This window comes from Topomyia yanbarensis, chromosome 3 (assembly GCF_030247195.1).
Source record: "Topomyia yanbarensis strain Yona2022 chromosome 3, ASM3024719v1, whole genome shotgun sequence".
NCBI classification, from domain to species: Eukaryota; Metazoa; Arthropoda; class Insecta; order Diptera; family Culicidae; genus Topomyia; species Topomyia yanbarensis.
The window spans coordinates 382,156,819-382,180,819 of NC_080672.1; the positions used below are offsets into that span (position 1 = coordinate 382,156,819).

A 24,001-nucleotide genomic window follows, 5' to 3' on the forward strand; every position below is an offset into this window, starting at 1 on the left:
TAAGAAGATAAAGTACCCAAAAAGCAAATTCAATCGCGTTTCATATGCACAAGTTTTACAATTTTGAAAATATCTCACAAATTTCCGTCTATCCCAAAATTGACACACAAAGCTTTTGATGTGTTTAGAAAAGTTATGCAATCCGCTAATATCTGTAACCTTCTGGGAATAAACTTGTGTGACAGAAATTCATTGTACAGAGAATACGACAAAAATTGAGTTTAAGGTGCCCTTAGTCCTATAAAGCCGCAAAAACACGTTAAATAGCATCTTTAGCAAAAAAACCAAATTAGCTGCTATATAGAGTAGCATAAGATAAAATATGTTTCATTGTCGAATGAAAAACTAAAGATTTCCAAAAAGGGCGCAAACGGTACCATGGCTCGCGACCATTTTTTTGGGTTCAAGACCACTGTACAACGCTCCTAAAATCATGACCCTTAGTCACAGTACACTTCCAGAACAATCTGACAGTCTTATCATTTTGAACTGCTCGGAATGATGAATATTAACCCTAGAACGTTTCACTGGGGTACAAATGTACCCCACGCCATCTTTGGAGCTGTGTGCAGAAGAGGATACGGCATTTACCGACCTGGGACCCTAACCATAATTAAATTTAGAGTTCATAGTAAGAGTAGGAAAAGGTGGTGCAGCCAATTTGGTTTTGGCCTTCGTGGAAGCAGGAGTCAAAGTTGACGTAATTGAGACGATGCGTGTTACCAATGTATTGCTGGTCAGAAATATTTTTTTAATATTTCGTGGTATTTTCCAAAATCCGATTTTTCTTCTTTCACTCTTCCAAATATGTTATTGCACTTTTTTAAAAGTCTCGAAATTTCATTTTATACCGCTTCTAGGCCATTCTTTTACTTTTAGAATCATTTGATTTTTTTCAAATCGATTGAGAATTCGCAAAGTTATGGTAATTTGTGAAAAAAGTCAAAACCACGGTTTCTTCACTTTTTTGTTCAAGCCAATTTATGTATCATTGATCCAATAAATTCCGTACTTTCACTTAGACAGCTGTTTTCGCAATTAAAAAGCGAAGATAATGATATATTATACATTTCTTTTGTTTGCATCAAACGCGTGGGGTACGTTTGTACCCCACTGCAACGTTCTAAGGTGGAAAAGTAAGTGTAACGTTCTAGGGTTAAATTGGTTATGAAATTTGCGTTTCGACATAGTCTCTTTAGAATCCGACATTAACTTAGCAAAAAGGTGTCACTAAGTTAGTGTCGAATTCTGATGAAATGAAGCTGAAACGCAAATTCCATAACTAATTTAGTTATAGATCATATATAGATATAGCATAGATCATGGGCATTATTTAATTGTTGTCTCTTTCTTGGTAACGAATTAAGTTCGTAACAGAGGAGAAACATCTATTTTTTCGCGTCCATTAGTTCTATAATTTCATGAATACGAGATTCATTATTCATGATTTCAGGCGCGGGGTCATTCATGGCTTTTAGAAACGGTTCACTTTACATAATGCCGTAATTTTTTTTCTGAATTTAGAAATCGGTTCATTCCGTGTAGTCTCAGGTGATTCATTTCAGGTCTAACCGAACTAAGTGTCATTTTTATTGCAAAGATGTGTTCACACCAAAACTAAATGTTCGATTATTCATCATTAGCAAGAATTATTTGCTTTCGAGTACTAGTTAAGCTCTCAAAAATAAACAGATGTGCGCGTTGCTATACATATTGGATGTGCGCCAGTATGTTTCAAAATGGCGCTTTGTTTTCTTTAGCTTCACGCAATTCACAGTCAAGAAATTTTGGGCTTGCTTATATGACCCTATTCCATAAAAGTATAGGTTTTCGTCTTCACCAGCATGCCCTCGCTTGAGTACTATGGCCCTAAATAAATCTCTTTCACATATCTTCCTTTCCTATGCGAATTGATTGTTGTTAGAAAATATAAAGGTTTGTTCACATTTAGCCATTCAAAACGGGGAAAATATGAGAACTATGCTATTTGGACCATTACCATTTAATTTCATATTTCAAACATCTGGATTTTCTCATCAATAATTGTTCCCCCCTTTGTGTACCAAACTATATTGTTAGTTTTAAGATAACTATAAATATTTCCTAAAAAATTATTACTATTGAATTCCTTGTTTTAAAATTTTTCATAAAAAAATCTTTTGTCGCCTCTCTTGTATATAGAATCTTATTTCTAGTATTAAGATAGCTGTAAAATTTTTCTCTTTAAAAAAAAAATATTTCAACATTGTAACCTCCTAGTTTTAAAATATCCAAAATGTAAAAACAAAAGAATTTGGCACCGCCAAGCTAACGCATTTGTGCCTATCAAATAAACGAAATGAATAAAAAAAATTAATTCCATATTATGAAAGTAGGATTTCATCGCCTTCTGAAGGTATGAAGGGCTGTAAGAAGGTGGTCAATGTTTAGACACGATCCTGACTGGGTATGAAACTGAATTTGATGTTAATAATATTGCCCTAGCAAGTGCTGAATTAGAGTAGACGAAGTTGAAGTTTAACCCACTGAGAACTTTCAAGACATACAAGTAAAGTTTTCAACCTGTGTAAGAAAAAAAATTGACGCTTTGAAATGACAACAGCAAGTAGCAACTTGCCGCAGGTCGGCGTTTCGATCGGCCCGCAATCGCTATACTGGACTTGTATGCAAACTTGGATACAATAGTGCTTTACGCATGCGAACCTGTATGCGATGATGATTTTCAACGTATTTTAATTTAAATGTTTACACAGGTTTTTCGGGAAAGTTTGTTCTAGCTTATATGTCTGTTCTTTGTGACTTAACTGTGTATTCCAATGTTTGTCAAATCATTCGATACCTGTGAATACGCTGGCAATATTGATGTTATATTATTATCTGTCGTTGTTTGACGATTTTTCGATGAGCTTTCCTGTTTATTCCGAAGTTGGTCCGCTGTGTGACAACCAACCCGGAAGATCACGTTACCACATGTTCGTATGTACACTAGGTTGGTTAAAGAATAAGAATTCATGTTGATTAATTTTTTAATACACTTAAGAGCTCGACACAAAAGTGTACATAGATTTTTATGAAAGAATTAAAATTTTCTAAAATAAATTCAAGAATAGGATTTTTTTTATAAAATATGAATTAGTTTCGACGTTTAAACACCCTAATGTACGTTCAATACGACACGAACCGCGAACGACGTGCGTGGCCGTGCGGGGGCAACACCGCGATTCGGCTGCCTCGGTTCACGCTACGACAGTTCTGATTAAAAAGGGCAGGTTCATTCCGCTGGCCGCTGCTGGTTGGTCTGTTGGCGAATACGGTCTAGCTAGCGGTGTACAGAGGAAACCGGTAGGAATAAAAATAATAATTTGCATCCAATTTGCGGGAGAATGAGCGCGGGCAATTCGGTTGGGTAGCGACGGTTATCGGCTGGAGGAAACGGAACGGAACGGATTTGCATATCTTCTCTCGTTTATTCGTTGCCGGGATTATGCAACTGTGGATGGACGTTTGATTTTGTCATCCCGCGACAGCCGCGACATGGTGACATCAGCTCATAGATGTAGTTGAGTTTGTTTTGCGCATTTTTTTTTCGATTAGCGTTCGATTGCATTTGCGAGCGCTTCAAATGAAATCGGCCAACGGAGCATGGTCCGCTCTGATACGGGGGGAAATTAGAATTCGGTTTATGGCCATATCTTGCGTACGTATCAAGGATATTAATCGTAATGATTATTGTTTTTGTTGTCGAACACGGAACGGAAGAAGCGAATGGTTTGGTTTTTTTTTTGTCCCAGTTCGGAAGTGCATGTTGGAGGATAGATGTTTCGAGTTGATGGTACCATTTAAATGCCGATGGTGAATGATATTGGTCTATGAGGGTTGATTTGGTGGATTGTATGGACATTTGGGAATTATTTCTCAGCGCTATGAGTGTATACTGACGAAAGAAAGGGAGAGCGAACGGAGGATTTTGGTTGGATTCTCAATACAGAGGAAACAGGGAACAGAAAATTTTCGAAAATAATTGATTATTTGTTCAGGTTTGGTTGATTTGATCAGTATGAGAAAAGAAACAGTCAAATTAAAAAGAACATGGAACGGTTGATTTTTTTTGTTAGGAGGGAATAAGAAATGAGCGAAAATAAAAAATCGGTGACCGTCTACAGGTACCTGTTGTGAGACTGATTTCCATAGCACGCTGACGGTGTCCCAAAACCTTAAACTGAGGCAAAGATACTTCACTCGAGACTCCGACTGAATTGGGGCCTTCATTCCATTTATATCGGATATCTCGCATCGTGTATCCGACTAGAGGAGCGAGAGGAATAGAGTTTTACGACAATTTGTTTTGTTATGTGCGTTATGAAATAGGTTAAAGGCAAAAAATTAAACATCGACGTAACGTTATGGTTAAGAGCACTCAATTAAGGTACAAGATCCGCTATTTACACTATTTTCGCTTGCATTTTCAGAAATGATTTTCCTCACGATTTTGCTTGGATCTGGTATTTAGGCTATCAAATATTACTTGCGATTTCGGTATTCGTCTGTTTACTAAGCAATCTAGGAATGCATTTCAGTCAACTCTACAACAATGATTGTCTGTTTGTTGATTGGTGTTGGTATTAGTTTTGAACGTGAAATTAAAAGGACTATTATCAACTACTGGTTCGAGTTTGGTGTCAATTGGGCTTCTGGTGGTTTGAAAATGCCCCAATTGTCACTGTCTAATCCGGCCATTCGGTTCATTCGCTAAAAGGTAAGGTATGAAACAAATTCGAAAAGGAAAAAAAAATCTAATTTAGTTTACAAAATAATATGTCAAACCAAACAAACAAATGAGTTATGAGGAAACAGTGGCAACTGAGCTAAACTGGTTTGTTGCTTTCGGCCGGTAACGTCCTACCGGTAATGGATTCTGTCGCATTGTCGAAAGTGCGCAGGATCCGGATGCTAGCTTGCTGGAAAACTTTAAAACAGAACCGGAAACATAGCAGAAGCTTATTTTCAATAGTGGAATTATCTGTGAAGGCAATTTCACATTGTTTTCGATTCAACGTAGCTATGTATGTATATAGAAACTTATATGGGAAAGATGCATGTATATAACAGGAAACAAAATCATTCTGAATGGGAGTACCGTTACGTTACAGAGCGAGGGATAGAGTTTTTGGTGGTATTTGTGAAATAGTAGGCTGACTGTTGTTTTTACTCTTTTTCTGGTTTGCTAATGAATAATAGTCCGATTAATTACAACCTTGAGTATTCCTTGGTATCATTTTGCACACAACAACATATATAAATTAGCTTGATTGATTACTGTAAACATTGGTGGCTTTAATCTTTTTTGTAGCTGAGTTTTTTTCTTCCTTGAGTTTTTTTTATCGAAGGAGAAGTTTTTCTTCGCGCGCTTGATTTTCAAACACTGAACCAAAAAGGTTTAACAAACTCAAACATAATTGAACGAAAATAAAATAATCAACTTACGTGCACTCATTTTTAAAACGGCTGGATTGTGTTCGCATTTTTTTGTAAGTGGATTTTACTGGACGTTTAAAACACACGTGTGTATATTTGTATTGGTGTTTAAGGTGTGTGTGTGTTCAGTGAAACACTTATCAGTAGAAAAAAAAATATCGACACCATGTGGGCGCGTTTGTGTGTGGGTGTAATTTAAGTTAGGGGTGTAGGAGGCTTATTATTTTTCTCACCGATTCATTGTGCAAATTAGGTTTATTTTTTGTTTTTCAACTGTGGTGGCTGAGGTTAACGAAAAAGTATGCGTTGGCCGGCACTCGGTCCGGTTCAGCTGGGTGATTGTAACGAAACGGTGGATTTGGTATAAGTTTTTGGGTGTGATGGTGGGTGTTAAATTAGGAGTACATTATTTTTTTTCATAAGAAACACAGATCGACAGCAAAGAAGAAACGAAAAATAAGAATGTTTGTGTAAAACGGAGAGCAATGAGAGTAACTCATCGTATTGGGTTTGTTTCTCTTGGTTCGTGGTTGACAGACTTTTGTTTTCGAGAAATTGAAGTGGGAAGAGATGGAAACTGAAGGAACAATGATAGCTTTTAATGATGAGAGACAGAATGAGACAGAAATAGTGAAAATAAATGTGTTTTTTTTAAAGTTTGCTTATGATGGGGTACCTGTGGTAAGGTTAATTTCGGTCGCCCTCTGCCTGTGACCCAGTACTCTAAATTGTGGTAGTTCTACTTCGCTGCTCATTCCGACACTACTTAGGCCGTCTTTCCAGAAGTACCGGATATCTCGCATAGTGTAACCGACTCCAGGGTTGGCAAAAATCAGTTAATTTTCAGTATTTGGGTTATTGGTTTAATTTTGTTTTATTGGATCCGATTCGATTTTGTTGGGTTGTGGATTCGTTCCGAAGATTTGGGTTTCATATTTGGATTTATTAGATATCGTGTATGTTTCGCAGTGGTTGATTATTGGCCGTTTGTTTAGTTTTCGCAAAAGTACCACGATATTTGATGTTGATTGAAATTACAGTTTTCGACAATTGGCAATGTGTGGATTGATTCAATGAGATTAGTGGGGAAAATGAGAGAAAACAAAAACTATTAAAAATGGCTGTATTGGCATAGATTTATATGCAAAATATAGTCACACTATCTCGTACCAATCGTAAAATGCACTATTCGGAGGAGAATAAGCTTAGCATACATTCATTTTGAGTATTCGGTTTGTTATGCAGGGTAATTTTCTCTAAAGTATATATATTTGGATGCTTGGTGTGATAAGTGATTATCAAAGCTTGTTTTCAGTGTTTGCCTTTGTAGAAAATTATTCGATTTTTTTCATAAATATAACTCCGGGAAATGCCTAATTTAAGATAGGAAAACACACATTAATAATAAACAAAATTGACTTGTTGGAAAGAAGTAACAAACGATGAGAAAGGAAACACCAGGAATAATAGATTTTCAGTCAACCATTCATTTCGCCTCAGCACAAAGCCAAAGTTTTAAATAAGTAATAAAAAATACAACAAAAGAGGCTATGATGAGATTCTTTCGTACGTGAGCCAACATTGCTAATGATTTCACCAGTATAATTTGGCGCTACAAGTTGGATATAAAAATGTATATAGAAATGCTAACTAAAAATATAAATTAGAGCGAAAAAGGACTAGAATTATTCGATTACGTTATAGAACGTATGTCAAAAGTAAAAAGATTTCAATGATAATATTTGAAATACGGTAATGAATTGTTTGTGTCAGTAAGAATTCAACAAAATGGAAAACAAGTCTAAAACACAAAAAAGTAATGTTGAAAAGCGTAAATTTCAGAAAACCATGCATAATTTAATATATCACTCCTTCAATCTTATTCGATACTGAAATAATGAAGAAACTTACGAAAGAGAAATCGTTATTCTCAACTTATTTGATCAACACACAATTATCTGCCATTTCATCATACGTTATATATATTTAATTAAAGCGCTCCTGTTTGATATTGAAATGAGAAACAAAAAATGGGACTTTCCGAATGAAACAAACCAAACGGATGACAATTTAGATACCAACCAGAATCAAATGAAAAAGATCAGGCAATGTTACCAACAACAAAACAAAAGAGAGCAACATTAGAAATACCAAACGGGGTTTACACTTTTATTTTTTGCACAAACCAAATCGTTTCAGCGAGAAAGTATTTACAGAAAACAACTAGTTTCGGACCAATCATTCAATGTAGGTGGGATGAGGGTAAATGTAGAGAGAGAGTGAGCTATAGGTAGGATCACGAGGGGGCAGAAACACAGCTAACTAAATCACCCGGAGAACGGAAACGGAACAATCAGAAGTAACAAACACACTAGTGTGATGATGAAGAGGTTGTGAAATCTCGAGACGAGAGCGTTCGGGAGATGACATGCAAATGTGTACGCCGGATCAATCTGCTCCTCGGCAAACTCGGAATGTAAGACCGCTTAACCACTTTCAGGAACTGAAACTAGTAATACAAAAAATTGTAACTATGCGCGAGAGAAATTTTTTTTAGAGGAGAGATAAAATCGCATGCAGATGAAGCTTAATTTTATGGATGGCGAATGTGTGAGTGTGTGTGACGGCTCACGAATCTGATGATAGAAAGGGTGGTATATTTTGTTTTGGTTTGTTCTCCTTTCAGTGAATCTTTCAATCCTATCTTGAGAAAGGCGGACGGAACTGGTGACAGGCTTTAGATTTCGATTACTTTTTGGCACCGCTACCGGTACCGAAAGCTTTTTTTTTTTTTTCAAAATGTCATATCTAACAATGAGAATCTCTCTTTGTTTACTTTCTCTTTCGCTTTTTATGACGTCGCTAAAAACTTTTCACTAATTTAACAGTACAGATCAAAACACGATTGTTTTAGCTAGCATATTATGCAAAAAGTTGAGTAGTAAATGTAAAAGCAACTGAATTATTAGCAGAAGAGAAAGTAAACAACGAGAGTCTCTCATTGATAAATGCCTCGTATGATTTACAGAAGTATTTATTTCACCCGCCCCATGATCGAAAATTCGGACGATAGTTTGACAGAATATAATCTAAAATAGTATTAATTTACAATGGAAAAGAGATTAAGTAATAAAATACATCAGGCGTGCCTAATGGTTTTGACAGTGAATTGACAAAAAGGTCTAAAAACATAAGGGAGAGTGTGCGCGAGAGTAGTAACTTAATACGCTACTACTTTTTCAGAAGTAGTATTCAGGTTGGCCGATAGTTTTCGCAGAAACATTTGTAGATTGGAATCTTGATTTTCGTATGAATCGAGTCATATTTTTTTTTCTGTGCTTTGATGACGATTTTTTACGAATCAAACAAAGTTTCTATTCTGACGTGCTGAGAATCTAAGAAATCCATTAGTCGATTTGATTTTCAGAAACAATTACGCTCTCTTAGACCTTTTTGAGAAATTCATTTTCCTTTATTCTAAAGCAGAGATTAAACGAAGCTCAGTAGAAGGTTAAGATACACTTTTTCTAGGTTATGTATTTCGGAAATGTATTAATTTTTTTTTTGTACAATGAACATTAAAAGTGAGTTGGATAATGAATGAAATCAATGAACAAATGTTTGCGTTTTTATGTCGGTTGTGTTTGTCGAATTTATTGGTTTGTTGAGATATAAGATGTCCACGAACCGCGAATTATCAGCCTTCAACATTTCACTAGTTTTGCCAAGACATAGTGAAATGGATTAGTACAAATTATAACCGAATTCGTAGCAGCTCACTACCATAGTTTTAATTGGGTTAGGTTGAAAACATATGCAATTTAAAAAGTTTGAGTAACCTAGAATCCGGACTATTTATTTATTCTCTAGCAACGCCTCTCGTTTTCGGATCTAGAATATTTTATTAGCGGTTTGTTTGGAAAATACACTTGTTGCAGTGGTGAAAATTTCGTCTCGATACGTGCAGTAAAGAAAATTGATCCAGCACACCCACATCGGAAATCCGACATGATCAATCTGAAATTTCGCCAAAAAGTTATTCAGACAGGTTCCCGGACAAAAGTTTGTAACCACGGCACGCAGTAATGCCCCCAGCAAATTCAAGTCTATTTCCACCGATGAATTCGCCCGAAAACTGCTGATCTGGCAAGGGATTTACAGTTGTGGACTAAAAACCAAGCTTTTCATCACCAACAAAACGATGAACAAGTAGGTATATAAGTAAACGAGTCTCAAGAAATTTTTCTATTGAAGTTCTGGCCAGATTTTGCAAGTTGCAACTACAATCGAGAGATGATACTGTAGTACAACGACAACGACTTAGGATGTTGGATAAAATGGTTGCTAAGGTAGACCAGTTCAACATCGAGTTTTCGAGGCGCCGCTACAAAATATGTATCCGGATTCCAAGTGATGTAGACTTTACAGGATTAAAATAATAAAAAAATGAGTAAGTTTCAGCCGTTTTCTAGCTAGAGCTGTCAACTACGATATTAAGTAAAAATTTATTGAGTTCTCCATTTTTTTAGACTTTAAATTTTAGATCCGAAATCTATTCCGTAAAACGAAACGAAAACCAACGAAATCACGATTTATCAAATCTACTAATGTCAAGTTAGAGCATAGAAAAAACGTGACCGAGTTCCAAATTATTTATAGAAAAGATAATTCAGCTTTAAACCATGCATCATGGAACAGCGTCATTTCGTGTAACTCACACATACGGCTAATAGGATTGTTTCGACGTAGTATCAATGTCCAAATATAGGAAGATTCTAGCAGGCTACCACGTTTCGTATGCTACTCTCCTCTACTAATAATTTTGATGCATGCATCTTGTTTTATTGGCTGCTTAGGCGAAACTCGATAGCAAATTTAGCAGTAAATTTTGTTTGTTTTGTGGTGTTTGGTTTTGTTTTAAATGGGTGCATTTCGCTCAACTATCTAAACACAAACAATCAATAAGCACCAACCTCTCTCGCTGTGGAGGGTAAGCCGAACGACGCTTTCTCTTCTCCGTTATTAACAGGCAAGGACAGCGGAAGGTACTCAACGGTGGTTTCCGGTGAGTTTTTCGAGCAGGTGCAAAGAAGGCTCCAAGGTTACAAGAAAGCAGCTACAGCAGATAAACATCCACAATTGTGAGGTGAATTGACGAAATAGAAGAAAGTCGACTTTTTCACACTAGTTAAGCTACTTTGTGAAATGTATAGTAACAATTTTAGCAAATAGTGGAACATTTTTTGTTGTTTTGCGTATGAAATCCGAAATACTATTTATTTTTTATGTATTTTTATTGCTTACGAAATCGGAAATACTTGGATACGAAATCGGCACTTTGAAATAAAGGGTCTGTCGGGAAAAATCTGAACCCCAGAAGTGTTAAAAATTCTTCTTGGAGTTATAAAAAATATTGCAAAGAAAAATAAAATTCATTACTGAATATAAGAAAGGTAAAAAGTTTAAATTATCCATATCGGCCGAGGCAAATGACGATGAAACAAGAAGCCCAGAAGGTCGCTCTCTAAACCGGAATGGTAACCCTAGACTTATCGCTGATGGAAGGAGAGAGACGTAAAAAAAGCTCTGAACGCTTATATCAAGAGCTCAACGTGGTCGGGAGGAATGATCGCTATTGTTCGCAATTTTCTAAAACCGGTTGTAAACACCAACAAAAACTAATATTACATTTGACGGAAACAACGTTGTGATTTTTTTCTGTTTGATAATAATATTTTACGTCTTCTGACATGAAGATAAAATATTGTGTCGCAGTCTGCTTACACCTACCGCCGAACTGCTAATATGACAACTAGTGTGAGAAGTGCAGCACTAGTTTAAAGAGAAAATGCGTATTGCCGATTATAATGTTCTACGTATTCAATTCCAACAAGTAAGAAATGTGGCTCTGATATAATCTAACAATCGATTCCAGATTTTATCCCAAAGGACAATATGGTACACTTTGTTAAATATAATAATGCCAAGGTCAACATTATTTGTCTCTGACTACACCAGGACAATCCGTTGAATAATGTCGTAATATGGTGTTGTGAGCTCTGTTGAAGAAGACTCTTTGAGGAATTTCTTTCCCGGCATTCCCAATGGTGTTTGTATGGTAAAAATGCGGATAAACTGGTCAACTTCTTCCTTTGTGACCGTAGAATATTGCATCCATAGTGCACAGACCACGCTGTAAACCTCCGACACACAAATAGCCACGTGTCAGTACTGGGAACAATTTGTACATTATAGAAAACCGTGCACGGAGAATCCCAAGTAAAAACACCAACTACAACCAAAGTTCAATTTTAGATTTTTCAACCAGCAACAACGGTTACACCACAAACGAATAATATTGAATTATCAACGACTACACCTAATGCTTCTGTAGCAACAACCAGCACAGTCAAAAAATATGCAGAAAACAATGATGAAGGCTTCACTGCCTTAGCCAGCGAATCGAAGAATTGTATCAAAACACCGTGGTCTTCAAGGCAGTAGTTATGATGACAGTATGGACGAAATCAATAATATGTGAAGCAGACTGAATGATCTTTTGATGTTGTCAGGTGACGCAAAAAATGCGCTACTATGACGGAAAAAATACTTTCACACGCTTAGGTAAATTGTGTACGCAAAATTCAATGGTTGCACGTTAAAGGATTTTCTTATTACTCCTGTATTGTAGTCAGAGTCGAAAAATGTTTTTTTCGTTTACCAAAATCTGACGAAAATGACGAGCGAGCGATGCTACTTTCTAAACCACTAGAACATTACGAAACCGAAAATGAGACAACGGCCTACGACCAATTCAATTTCGTTGTTTCCTCCACACATTCGTTTTCGCTTCGAAATTGAGAACGACATTAGTCTCTTCGATATTGCACATAGCGCTGGCCAAACGAAAAGAAACTAGTAACGATATTTATTTGCCGTTGTTCGATTTGGGAAAATTACAAGCTAGCGATGATATTGGACGACTGAAGGGGCAGTGGTGTGCGTATTTCCTGTGTTTGCGGCGTTCTAGTTGCATTTTATGATGCACATTGCTATAATTTCATTTAATGAAAATAAAAATAAAAATCAAAATTACTGATTTGAAATTTAAACGAGATTGAATTTTCGTATTGTCATAGGAGAACGAATGTCACTACTTCTGCTACTCGCTTCCATAGAATCGAAAGAAGAAGGGGCGTTGTGTTTATTGTTTTGCTTTGTGTGAATTTAGTAACGAAGGAGGCAGCGAAAAGACGAAGGTGAATTCAGTGAATTTCAACGTTCATTGAATGGGTATGAGAATTTTAGGCCCTGATTGTAGTTCTTTTAAGCTGATGGATTGAGCCAAATAAAATAAACGATTTGAAAAATATCGCGTCTCTTTTAACGTAAAAGATAGCCAAATAAACTGGATAAACTCTTTTCAATTTCGCTCAAAATCTAGCAAACGTAGGAATAAACCATGTGATTGGAAATGGAATTATGGTATCTTCGGGCACCATTTGATCATAAGGTTTACTGCAACGCATAGTACAGCTAGGCGAATATGTATGCGAGAAGATTTTCCGTCATACCTTGCGAGTGAGTTTATCAACAAGACAATGCAACCAAAGCCTGCGATTCAAAATGTGTGAAAGGGAGCAGGTCAGTACAATAGAACCTGGATGGGTCAACAAAATTACCTCACTAAATGTGAAGTGGAAAGTAGTTTTCGAAGATGAAACCGTTCGAATGTTAATGATTTGGCAAGGTATTTGCAGTTATGGAAGGGAAACCAAGATCTTCACTATTAAAGCGACTGTGAATTTTACCATCTTTTACAAATTTTTAGAAGATAATCCTTTTTTTTACATTCAAACAAAAATTCCGTGATGGTTTGGCCTGAGTTAGCCAGTCGGAGTGGCATAGAATGTTATGAGCAAAATATTATCGATTTTATTGAAGAATATTTTGAAACTGAAATTGTTTCGGATTTTTATCAATAGACAAATTTTGTATAGTAATCAAGCGAAAGGAAAAGTGGAGTATTTGGAGAACTGGTAGACAAAATGGCCAATAAGGGTGACAGTACCACTGTGCACAGTGGTCGCAATTGTACCAAAACGTGCGTTTAATTAAAGGTGCTCTAGAAGTTGATTTTAGCGATTTGGTGTGTTAGAAACACTTTTTCAGAATGGAATCCCCCTTCTTTTGATGTATACTGAATTGTGATTAATCCACTTAAAAGTGAGATAGAAAATTTATTTCCACTAACTTTTAAGATAGAGGCACGATGTCAATGACAAAGTTATAGTAAATTCTATTGCGAGAAAACTTGTTGAACATGAAAACTCTCCAAAATGTAATGGTGTTGAGATAAAGCACGTTGTTTGTGGGAGGCATCAAAAAATCATTTTTTCATTATAACTTTTTTCTGAGATTTTTTCAATTCTTCAAATGTTCTATGAAGTTGTTGAAATTAAGAAATTGCAGATATTTGTCGAAGACGTCAACATTTTTTATTTCAAAACTTAAGCGTTATTAAAGAAATTGGGTTAAAAATACCGCCATTTTGAATGACAATTACTAAGAGATGTGGAAATATGTGAAAGACATTTCGATTCTATGAGAAAGACAGTGAAAACTACTACAAGCAAAAATACTACTCACAACGGGCATCCACCGGCCTGTATATAAAAAATACTTTCCGGCAATGCATGTTTTTCATTTTGTAACAAAATAATTACGACATTTTAAGCATAACTTTTTTATAGCAATTGTTTCTATGTGTTATTCTATTCTACGAATATTCTAAAAAATCTTTGGAAATGTCAAAGTACACATATGAATCCAAAACTCTCAGCTCTGTAGTCTCCAACTTACGAATTATTCCTAAACTAGCACAACAACAAAAGTGATCAACTACAAAATGCGCAAAATTTTTTGGCTGTCTTTACAAGAATAAAAACCATTACAAACAGTATTAGGGTTACTGCGCCCTAATTCATCTTAGCTCCTCTATTCATCCCACTCATTGGAACTCATTAGTTAGAGAAGTATTTGCTATCTCTATTCAACGCATTAGCTCAAAAAATCTAACTGTACTGCTTCTTAGGAACGAAGAAAAGATGGTGATACTTACTTAAGCGCAATCCAGTCACTCTAAGTCGAGTTATCAACGAAATATTGTGACATCCCGACTAATGAGATGGATAAGGGCTCGTCTACCCTATATGCCGTTTTCATGAAACGATTACGTGGCCGGAATTGTCAATAATTCTTTTGCAAGCACGCATTGAATGATTAAATATTTGAAATTAACCCTCAAAAAGGCAAGCGAAAATTGTGACTTCATAAAGCATCGCTTCTAAGACCCAATGAAACCAAGACCCTTTTTTGTCGTTTTACCAGTGAGAGAATCGAAAGCCCGAAAACGCTCGATCATTTTTATTTCGAATTACAAATTCATTGAAACTAGGGAACTGTAACTAGCCGAGCCTGTGAGACCCCTTGCCTTTTTGAGGGTTAAAATTTGACAGAGATGTAATATATAGGTGAAAATATATTTCTAAAGATTTTCTGGCAAGTCGGATCCTAAGTAGCAACTCTGACTACACAGTCGTTTCGTGAAAATGATATCTAATACTCTTTGCTATGGTTCATACTCATGACAATACAGTAAATCATTTTAGACATCTCTAGTGTTCACTTTCCAAATCCTGTTAATTTATGAATAGTTTCAGATAACAGAAATTCAAAGTTCACGATTTATATGTATATTTATTACTCTCAATGATTTTTTTTAGAATATTCGACACATAGAAAAAAATCGCTAAAAAATTTATGCTGAAAAAGTCGTACTTATTTTGTTACAAAATGCAAAACATACATTGCCGGAAAGTATTTTTTGTATACAGGCCGGTGGATGCCCGTTGTAAGTAGTATTTTTCTTATAGTACTTGTCACTGTCTTTTTCATAGAATCGAAATGTCTTCCACATATTTCCACATCTCTTAGTAATTGTCATTCAAAATGGCGGTATTTTTAACCCACTTTATTTAATAACTCTTAAGTTTTGAAATAAAAAGAGTTGACGTCTTCGACAAATATCTGGCAATTTCTTAATTTCAACAACTTCATAGAACATCTGAAGAATTGAAAAAATCTCAGAAAAAAGTTATAATGAAAAAATGATCTTTTGGGTGCCTCCCACAAACAACGTGCTCTATCTCAACACCATTACATTTTGGAGAGTTTGCATGTTCAACAAGTTTTCTCGCAGTAGAATTTACTATAACTTTGTCATTGACATCGTGCCTCTATCTTAAAAGTTAGTGGAAATAAATTTTCTATCTCACTTTTAGGTGGATTAATCACAATTCAGTATACATCAAAAGAAGGGGGATTCCATTCTGAAAATGTGTTTCTAACACACCAAATCGCTAAAATTAACTCCTAGAGCACCATTAATTAAACGCACGTTTTGGTACCATTGCGACCACTGTGCTGTGCAAGAAATAATAGGGGGAAGCAGCAAAAAGTTCGAAAATTTATCCCTTTGGTGAAAATTGAATAAATACCATGTTTGAGTATGAAGAATAATCAAAACAAATCAAAACTTCTGTTCTTCATTCGGAACCTGTATTTTGCTCTGAGAACACAAACAGAGTTAGTTTTGCGAATTTGGCGTCCGAGTTGCCAAATCGATACCAGATACTAATGAGACAAAAGTGCAATTCACAATTCGAAATTATTGTATTTTCCTCATTGAGCTACTTATATACCTTTTGTGTACTTTATTCGTCTTGTAGAAATGACCCATTTTTTCGAGGACAAATTCCAAATGGAACAGACTTCAAATTTTAATTTTAGACAAGTGCAAGGGTCAATTTTCGATTCAGATTTTTTATACGACTCTATTTTTTAAACATCAAAAAAAAAAAAAAATGCGCCTTTGCAATTTACGCCTATGAAGTGCTTTAAAATCTGCTAAATGCTATTTTGATGTCTCGAGAAGCTGTCATGTTATAGCTGTCATGTTATATGTTATGAAAAATTTGCACCATTCTTGTATTAAATTTCGAAGTATACATCTTGGAAAAACAACATAAAAACTGATTTCTAGAAAACAATTTTTATTGTGATTATAGAGGGTCATCCGCCTCTTTTCGGGTTTGAGAAATCTCATTTTGAGAAATCTCTTACCCTATGTACGGGGTTGGGAATCGAACCCAGGTGAGCTGCGTACAAGGCAATCGATTTACCAACTACACCATGCCCGCCTCCCGAAATTCTAGAAAATCTGTCGGAAGCGACGTGGAAAATTAAAATTTCCATGTCTATTACAACCAGTGCCGTCAATATGGAGCACCTAAGCGATCTAATCGAATATTGAGAAATTATAAAAGTCCCGCATGTATCTGTATGCTTCATTCATCGTTCGCTAGTCGAATGAGAAGCATCATGCTAGTCGAACGAGTGAGAATGGAAACAAAGCGTTGTTAGTTGGATGTTGTTGCGACTGTCGTTGTTTCAGGAGAGCTTATTCTACTGTTCATTTAGATCATTTAGAATAATACTTTTTGTAACGCCTAAGCGTTGCGACCGTTTGTTTCGATCTTCTTCAGTGGAAATTAGCTGAAACGTTATTGTTATTCGCTTTTGCGTAGACGGTTTTTATCAAAATAAATTGAAACTTTATATTACCGTTTGAATTGGTTCAATAATATTCTTGAAAATGATTTTTTATTTAACTTAAGGGGTTACATTTCTTTTTATTTTTCATAAAATCGATTTTTTATCTGAAAGTACAACTCCTTGTGAATATTTTCCCAAATTTTCATAGAGATCCGATAAATAGATCCAAAGTTACATCGCTTCGACTACCAAGAGCAGTGGTAACTTTAAATTTTAAATGTCGTTTTTCCAAAAATCCGTGATCACGATTGGCGAAAATCCACTCATCCGATTTTGTTCTTTTTTTTAAATTGATCGTAAATAATTTTTTGTACCTTAACGATTCCTTTTTATGCATAAATTTTTGTTTTATAGATAAAAAAATTTCAAATGCAAATTTTAGAGCTTAAAACATCAACTTTTTAGGGAAAACGTTCCCGAATGCATGAAAAAATTATTATTTATTCATTTAATCGTTAAGGTATGAGTATTACTCCTATAATAAAGGAACTTATTGAGTTTTAGGATTTTAGTTGATCTATTGGTCTTCAATCGTGATCAATGCAAGCCTCTTAAAGAGAAAAGGGTTTCTGAAAAAGGCCATAACTCCGCCAATTATCAATATATTTTTACAAACTAATGCTTATTTTTTTTCACCGAAAAATGTACTAATAAAACTTCAATGCAATAAATCATTGCTTTATGCTTTTACTGAAATTCAAACTTTCTTGAAATTTTTCTCGCAAAAAGGTATGTGACCCCTTAAGTGCAGGGACCCTGGCCCTAGCCCAGTGTGCCCATTAGAGTGCCCAGAAAAATAACGAATTTTTGAAAACTCAATCGGCCCACCCCTAAGTCGATTCCTAGTCCCACCAGGAGTACTTGCTCCAAATTTGAAGCAAATCGGACAAGTCTAGCTACCGGACCAACGTGCCTGAAGTTTATATGGGATTTTTCGACAATTTACATGGAGAAAGCCCACTAACTCGCATTTTCGCCACTAGGTGGCGCTATATGCATCGTATTATCACTGAAAGTGAAAATAAGAAAGATAATTTAATCGCCTACAAATTTGTTGAAGACTGCTAGTCAATCCGGCTTTGGTAAAAGAAGTTATTAAACTTTTAACGAAGTGATGTCTGAGTCAGTTTTGTATGGGGCCTAGCAGTGCATGATTGTGGATCAGTACTTGATTCGCACGAACAAAACATTTTGGGAAATAATAGTTAGGTTTAGGTCAATAGTATGTTCGGAAGATTTATAGTAAGTAATACGAGTCATGTTTTGGTTAGAAAATTTTGGTTCCACATTTTACCGCATAGAGGGCGCCAACACTAACTTTTTAACGGAAAGAGATAGAGATTAGGTGTCTTCCACAAAGTTGTAGAGCAAGCATTTTTAAATAAGTCTTCCGAACATCTCGATATTCTATCTCACTCCTATGAAAAGTTAGTGTTGGCGCCCTCTATGCGGTTACAGGTGGAACTAAAATTTTCTTACCAAAACATAACTCGTATTATGTACTACAATTCTTGTGAATATACTATTCAGCTAAATGTAACCATTATCTCACAAAAATGTATAGTTGGTGGTAATCGAGTACCAATCCACAACTATACGCTGCTAGGCCCCATGCAAAACTGACTCAGACATCACTTCGTTAAAAGTTTAATAACTTCTTTTACCAAAGCCGGATTTACTAACAGTCTTTGACAAAGTTGTAGGCAATTAAATTATTTTTCTTATTTTCACTTTCAGTGATAATACGATGCATATAGTGCCACCTAGCGGCGAAAATGCGAGTTAGTGGGCTTTCTCCATGTAAATTGTCGAAAAATCCCATACAAACTTCAGGCACGTTGGTCCGGTAGCTAGACTTGTCCGATTTGCTTCAAATTTGGAGCAAGTACTCCTGGTGGGACTAGGAATCGACTCAGGCATGGGTCGATAGGGGTCATTTTTTTCCTGTCACTCTAGTGCCCATGCGTAAAGACTAGGTACACATTTGGAAACGTTAATTTTTTGACGTGACTACGACTGTTTGAATGTCGAGTCCCTGTTTTAAAATATCAGATCAATCCCATATACAGTCGCATGTAGTATTGGTTCCTCAATAATTACTTGGCAGTCGTGCGAGCGAGAAGCATGTGGATGCTCGTTTAGAGGGTGCAGTGGGACGATCCGGGATTTTCGTCGGCCATATATTGTTGCGTAATTTTTGTTAATGTTTGCGGGATGTCCTATATTAGGATGATGATTGAATATACATTTTATCAAGTACATTCTTTATTAAAATTCCAATTAATTCTAATGTTCACCGACTGCAAGAAGTAGTAGTAAAACTTTCTTTTATTGAAATTCTGTTATTAACGTCGTACCAAGAAGTCCCACTAATTCTACAACTAACAATGTTAGAAAAAATGCCAACAAAAAATCTCGGATTTGGCAATCAATTTCCAGAGGCGGATAAATTTTGAAATATGACTTTAAAAACTGTATTTTCTAGAGGTTCGGCATCATAACTTTCGAAGAAAATACTACTTAAAACCCGCATATAAGTTAGTGTCTTCAGTATTCCATTAACCAATGCCAAGGCGGCGGCGAAAGTTTTTTTTTCGCAAACCGATTTAAGAAAAATCACTTAAAATATCCGTTTTAGCTAACAGTTAAACATTAATCGGCATCGATCAAATCGGAATGGTCTATATTTGCTTCCGAACTCTTTACCTTTCCCCCTCAAAATCCGTTCACCAATCTCATCGATGTTTCAGCTATTTGTTTTTCCACACCATGAAACCGATAACTTTTCCCTCTCTACGACGCACTCTAAGATCCCTGCTTCCAGCCACGGCACAACCATGTACCTACTAATCGTAAATCCTGACGCCACTTCGCTTATCTGCAAAAAGAAACCCCGCGCCCCACCATAGTTTTGTCTCGCCATAAGGGCGTGGTTGATAGGTAACCGGTATTATAGTGCTACGTATCGCTATGTACGATTCGAGAGCACCTAAAGCAACCGAGCACTGCGGCAAACAGTAGGCAATCGTGCTCTACCTCGCCCTCGACTGCCTCGCGTAGAGCAAGCAGTCTCAGTACGTTTGCTAAGATCAGGGCCCGAATAACACCGTTCGCCGTAGCTCTACGGCACAAAGGAAAACCTGTAACGAGGGCCCTCTGTTCGATATCTTCGCAGGAGCTGATCGCAGCATCCCCGCCTTATGCTACTGACAACATAAATCATAAAGCCATTTTCCAGTCGAAAGGATGCGCAATGAGTAAAAAAAAATCTCCGCCAGGTACGTACAAAGTTTCGAATCTGTCTGTCTGGTTACCCGGCTCGTGTAGCTCAGAAACAGATAAGTTAACCTACACTATAGGTACGGTACCGTACTTGGGCTGGTGTTTTCGGTTGGAAATATTTGTATCCTGAACTGACTGGCGGAGCGGCTAGCGGAAAAATTGAACGAGCAACGAATCAAGGATGTAATGGAAAAAGCTTGAGATGCGGTAAAATTTATTTCCATTCGGGTAAAGGTGAAATGAGTGTATACTCGTATCGATACAGAGCATTACAGCTTCCTTCCGGTGCTTTATTGAGGCCGTTCGGTTGAAGGCACATTTCAACTGGCGCCAGGGAGTCTGTTAACTCGAATGTTTTTTTTGCTGTTTTCAATCGTTCGTTGAATTGATTGGAATCCAAATTTTGACTATCCGTTTTTATAACAAGATCAATCTGGGATAAATATTTACCAGCTTTTTGAGGAACGGTAGTAAGATTTGCGTGGCTTCTACCGCAAGATAAATACTTTAGCAAGTGACATTTTCGAAAATAGCCCTTTGAGTTTAGCACCGCAAATACTATCCAACACGCGGGTACTGCTATACTGCCAAGTCTTCTTGAAATGTTTCAAATGATATTTTTTTCTCTTCGGATCCACTTCCTAGAAGATATCACCGACCGTCAACCTTCATCTATATTTATCGGCAGCCATTCAAATTGGTTCCCGCAGAAAAAGCCCCTTATTTTTCTCCTGGTATGGTGTGATAAATTGTCCGCGAGGGAAGATTGGGAAGAGGATTCAATTTGTTATTTTGGAAGTGCTAGAATCCTGAAATCGGTCATCGGAAACATGCGCAGGACGAGCTAATGGAAAGCAAACATTCATTAGGATGAATAGAATTACTGTTGTCCTACATATTTAGATGGTTGTCCGTCCCCTGATTGCACCGTCACTGAGGTGGAAGGTAAGCTGACGTGAAGGAGTGCGACATGAACTACGGCTATTTTGCACATGTCCTAATTAGAAGGTAGGATCCTGACGGTGGCATTGGGCGTACAATGAAAACATTATTAGATGGCCTACATTGTACGAGCGAGTGTTAGAAATACTCTACGGTCGTGACTTGCAGCTGGGACATTTAATACATTGAATAAACACTCACGACTCACACTTGTGGCTATATTATCAACATGTCTGGATTTTGAATTTAGGCACACAGTCCTTAAAAAAAGTGTTTGCCTCTTCTATCTGTATTTTGCTAGTGTGAATGTAAAAAATCAACACATGCAAAAATTATCCTTTATCTCAAGAACGTGATTATTCAGAGAGGAACCCGAGTTGCGAAGGTGCTCGAATGGTCAAGGGCTAGCCGATGGCGGGAGATTAGAATACAGCCACCTAGTGGCGTTAGTGAGCATGTGAATTTTGTCAAATTTTAAATCTCGGGATAATGCAAATTTAGAAGGGCGGTGTCTTCGTCAGTAGGTTGAGTGCTAGGATTATTTGCACCAACCTTTTTTTAGCAACAGAACCGCTACTGCAGTACCGAAACCTTCAGTATCGGTAGTATCAGTGAAATAGAACGCTCTTAATCAAATCGCCATTTTTAAGATTCCGTCATGTGGGACTTCTTTGCGCACATATTATCGGTTTTTCTATTTTGATAAATTATAACTCATTAAATAATGGATGGATTTCGATCATACTTATCATGTATTACTTATGCCAAATATGAGCAGAATTGGATCACAAATAGAAAAATTGTTCATATGGCGTTTCAAAATGGGTTATATGGACTAGCTGGGGGCTACTTTGCACACTTCTTGAAATCGATGTGAATTAAAATTAACCAATTTTATTTACTTTTATTGAAATATCATTAATTTATACTGATATCAGAGGTTTTTTCAACAATAAAACATCGCCCATTTATCGCATTTTCTAATATGATAACTTATCATTTTCGGCGTCGTTCCTCAAAAAAAAAAAACAACTTGAGTGGGTTGCATATTGTTTTTCGGACAGAAAAAAGGAAAATGATGAAAAATGGCGTTTTCCGTTTATCTCTAGTATGTCAGAATTGATTTTTAAGAGCATTTATTTTTTTTGTAATATAAATTATAAAAATAGTCACACGGTGGGATATAAAATTTCACAAAATAAAAAAGTGAAACAAAAAGTTATTTATGAAGTACATTTGAGTGCTAAATTGATGGCGTAATTAGTACACAAGGTCACGTTCTCAAGTTATGCACTTTTTAAGTCAAAAATTCTGAAATGAAGGTTCGAAATCAGTTTTGTCATGGCCTAGATCATATTATTTCGCAACCACTAACTTTTGAGGTACAATATTTTGAAGAAGTTATACAATATGATACAGAGCATCTCTTGAAAAAAATAATTTCGTTGATTAATACTTCTGAAAATAATTATGGAGAATAAACTCAAAACATTATTTAGAGGCTTGGTTCCTCGGCGAAGTTGTTGATAATGATATTAAAACAGCTTTTTTGAAGTCACAAATATCTTCAAATTCTCATAATAACCGATCCAAACGTACTAGAAACAAACGGAAAACGCCATTTTTCTTTTTCTTTCCCAAAAACAGTATGCGGTCTCAGTACACTCAAGATTTTAGATCACTTTTATCGACCCTCGAAGTGTTTTGTTTGGTTTGGTGAACAGTGTTCAGAAAAATGACAAAATACATATGCAACATGGTTAAAAGAAATTATTTTCCGTCCCGGAAAAAGTCTATTCAAAAATTCAAAATTATTCGTAACCGAGCGCTCGTTCGTTACACATGCGCGTTGTTTGGTGTAATTTTAGCTTGTGTTAGGCGATGTCGGCGAAGGTGTTTATCCCAGCAAAGGCTGGAGCATAAACATTATATTGTGTCATACGGTGCAGTGTGGTGCGGTATTAAACAGTTTTCTTATTGTTTTTGTTATTTTTATCTTCATTTAAGTTAAATAGTGCGGTCGAGTGTGTTGCTCCCACAACAAAATGGATCAAGAAGAAGGATCTCCCTCCAAAGATGAATCTTATGGGGAAAAGGAATAATATAAACCTTAACTTCCACGATTTGAACATTATCCGCTTGGATCGACAAGACTCGTATGGAGGAGTAGGGGAACATGGGGAGACTTGACCAAGCGCAAAATTCTATTTTCGGCTATGGCGTCTCCTATTCGATTCTTAATTTTTTTCAAAAATATTTTTATACTTGTTTCGATCCCTCGAATTTTGAAAGTTTGGAGTAAAAAATCCTTTCCTTGCAGAAAATATTACGTGATTAATAAATTTGCATTAAATGATGTAATTTTTTATCAAACTTTGTATGGACATATCTACTAGACTACTAATTACTATTAAAGGACTAATATACCATCTTAATCCTTGTGAAGCAGTGGAATGATTTTACATAAACTGGAACATTGGAATAGTTATTACTAGAATTCGCATGAAATTGAACGCAATAACTAATGTTGGGGAGACTTGACCAAGATTTTATGGGGAGACTTGACCAAGTGGCGATCAGCTGAAGAAAAATACAAAATTCCTAATATTTATTATGCTTTGGTACC

At 36.2% G+C, this 24,001-nt stretch overlaps 1 protein-coding gene across 15 annotated transcripts in view; it reads right to left on the reverse strand.

Annotated features, from left to right (window-relative positions):
• LOC131691702 (gamma-aminobutyric acid receptor subunit beta) overlaps positions 1-24,001 on the reverse strand; it is a 233,583-nt gene that overhangs the window by 51,703 nt on the left and 157,879 nt on the right. For 12 of the 15 annotated variants that reach the window (XR_009305837.1, XM_058978298.1, XM_058978297.1 and 9 more), the window contains exon 7: positions 4,168-4,305. Coding sequence is in view for 14 of the 15 variants with exons in the window: in XM_058978298.1 (XP_058834281.1) it covers positions 4,168-4,305 (138 nt within the window). In the remaining variant the exon portion in view is untranslated. Of the gene's footprint in view, positions 1-4,167; positions 4,306-6,151; positions 6,290-24,001 lie in introns of all 15 variants that reach the window. The other 3 variants (XM_058978311.1, XM_058978301.1, XM_058978299.1) reach the window with 1 other exon arrangement.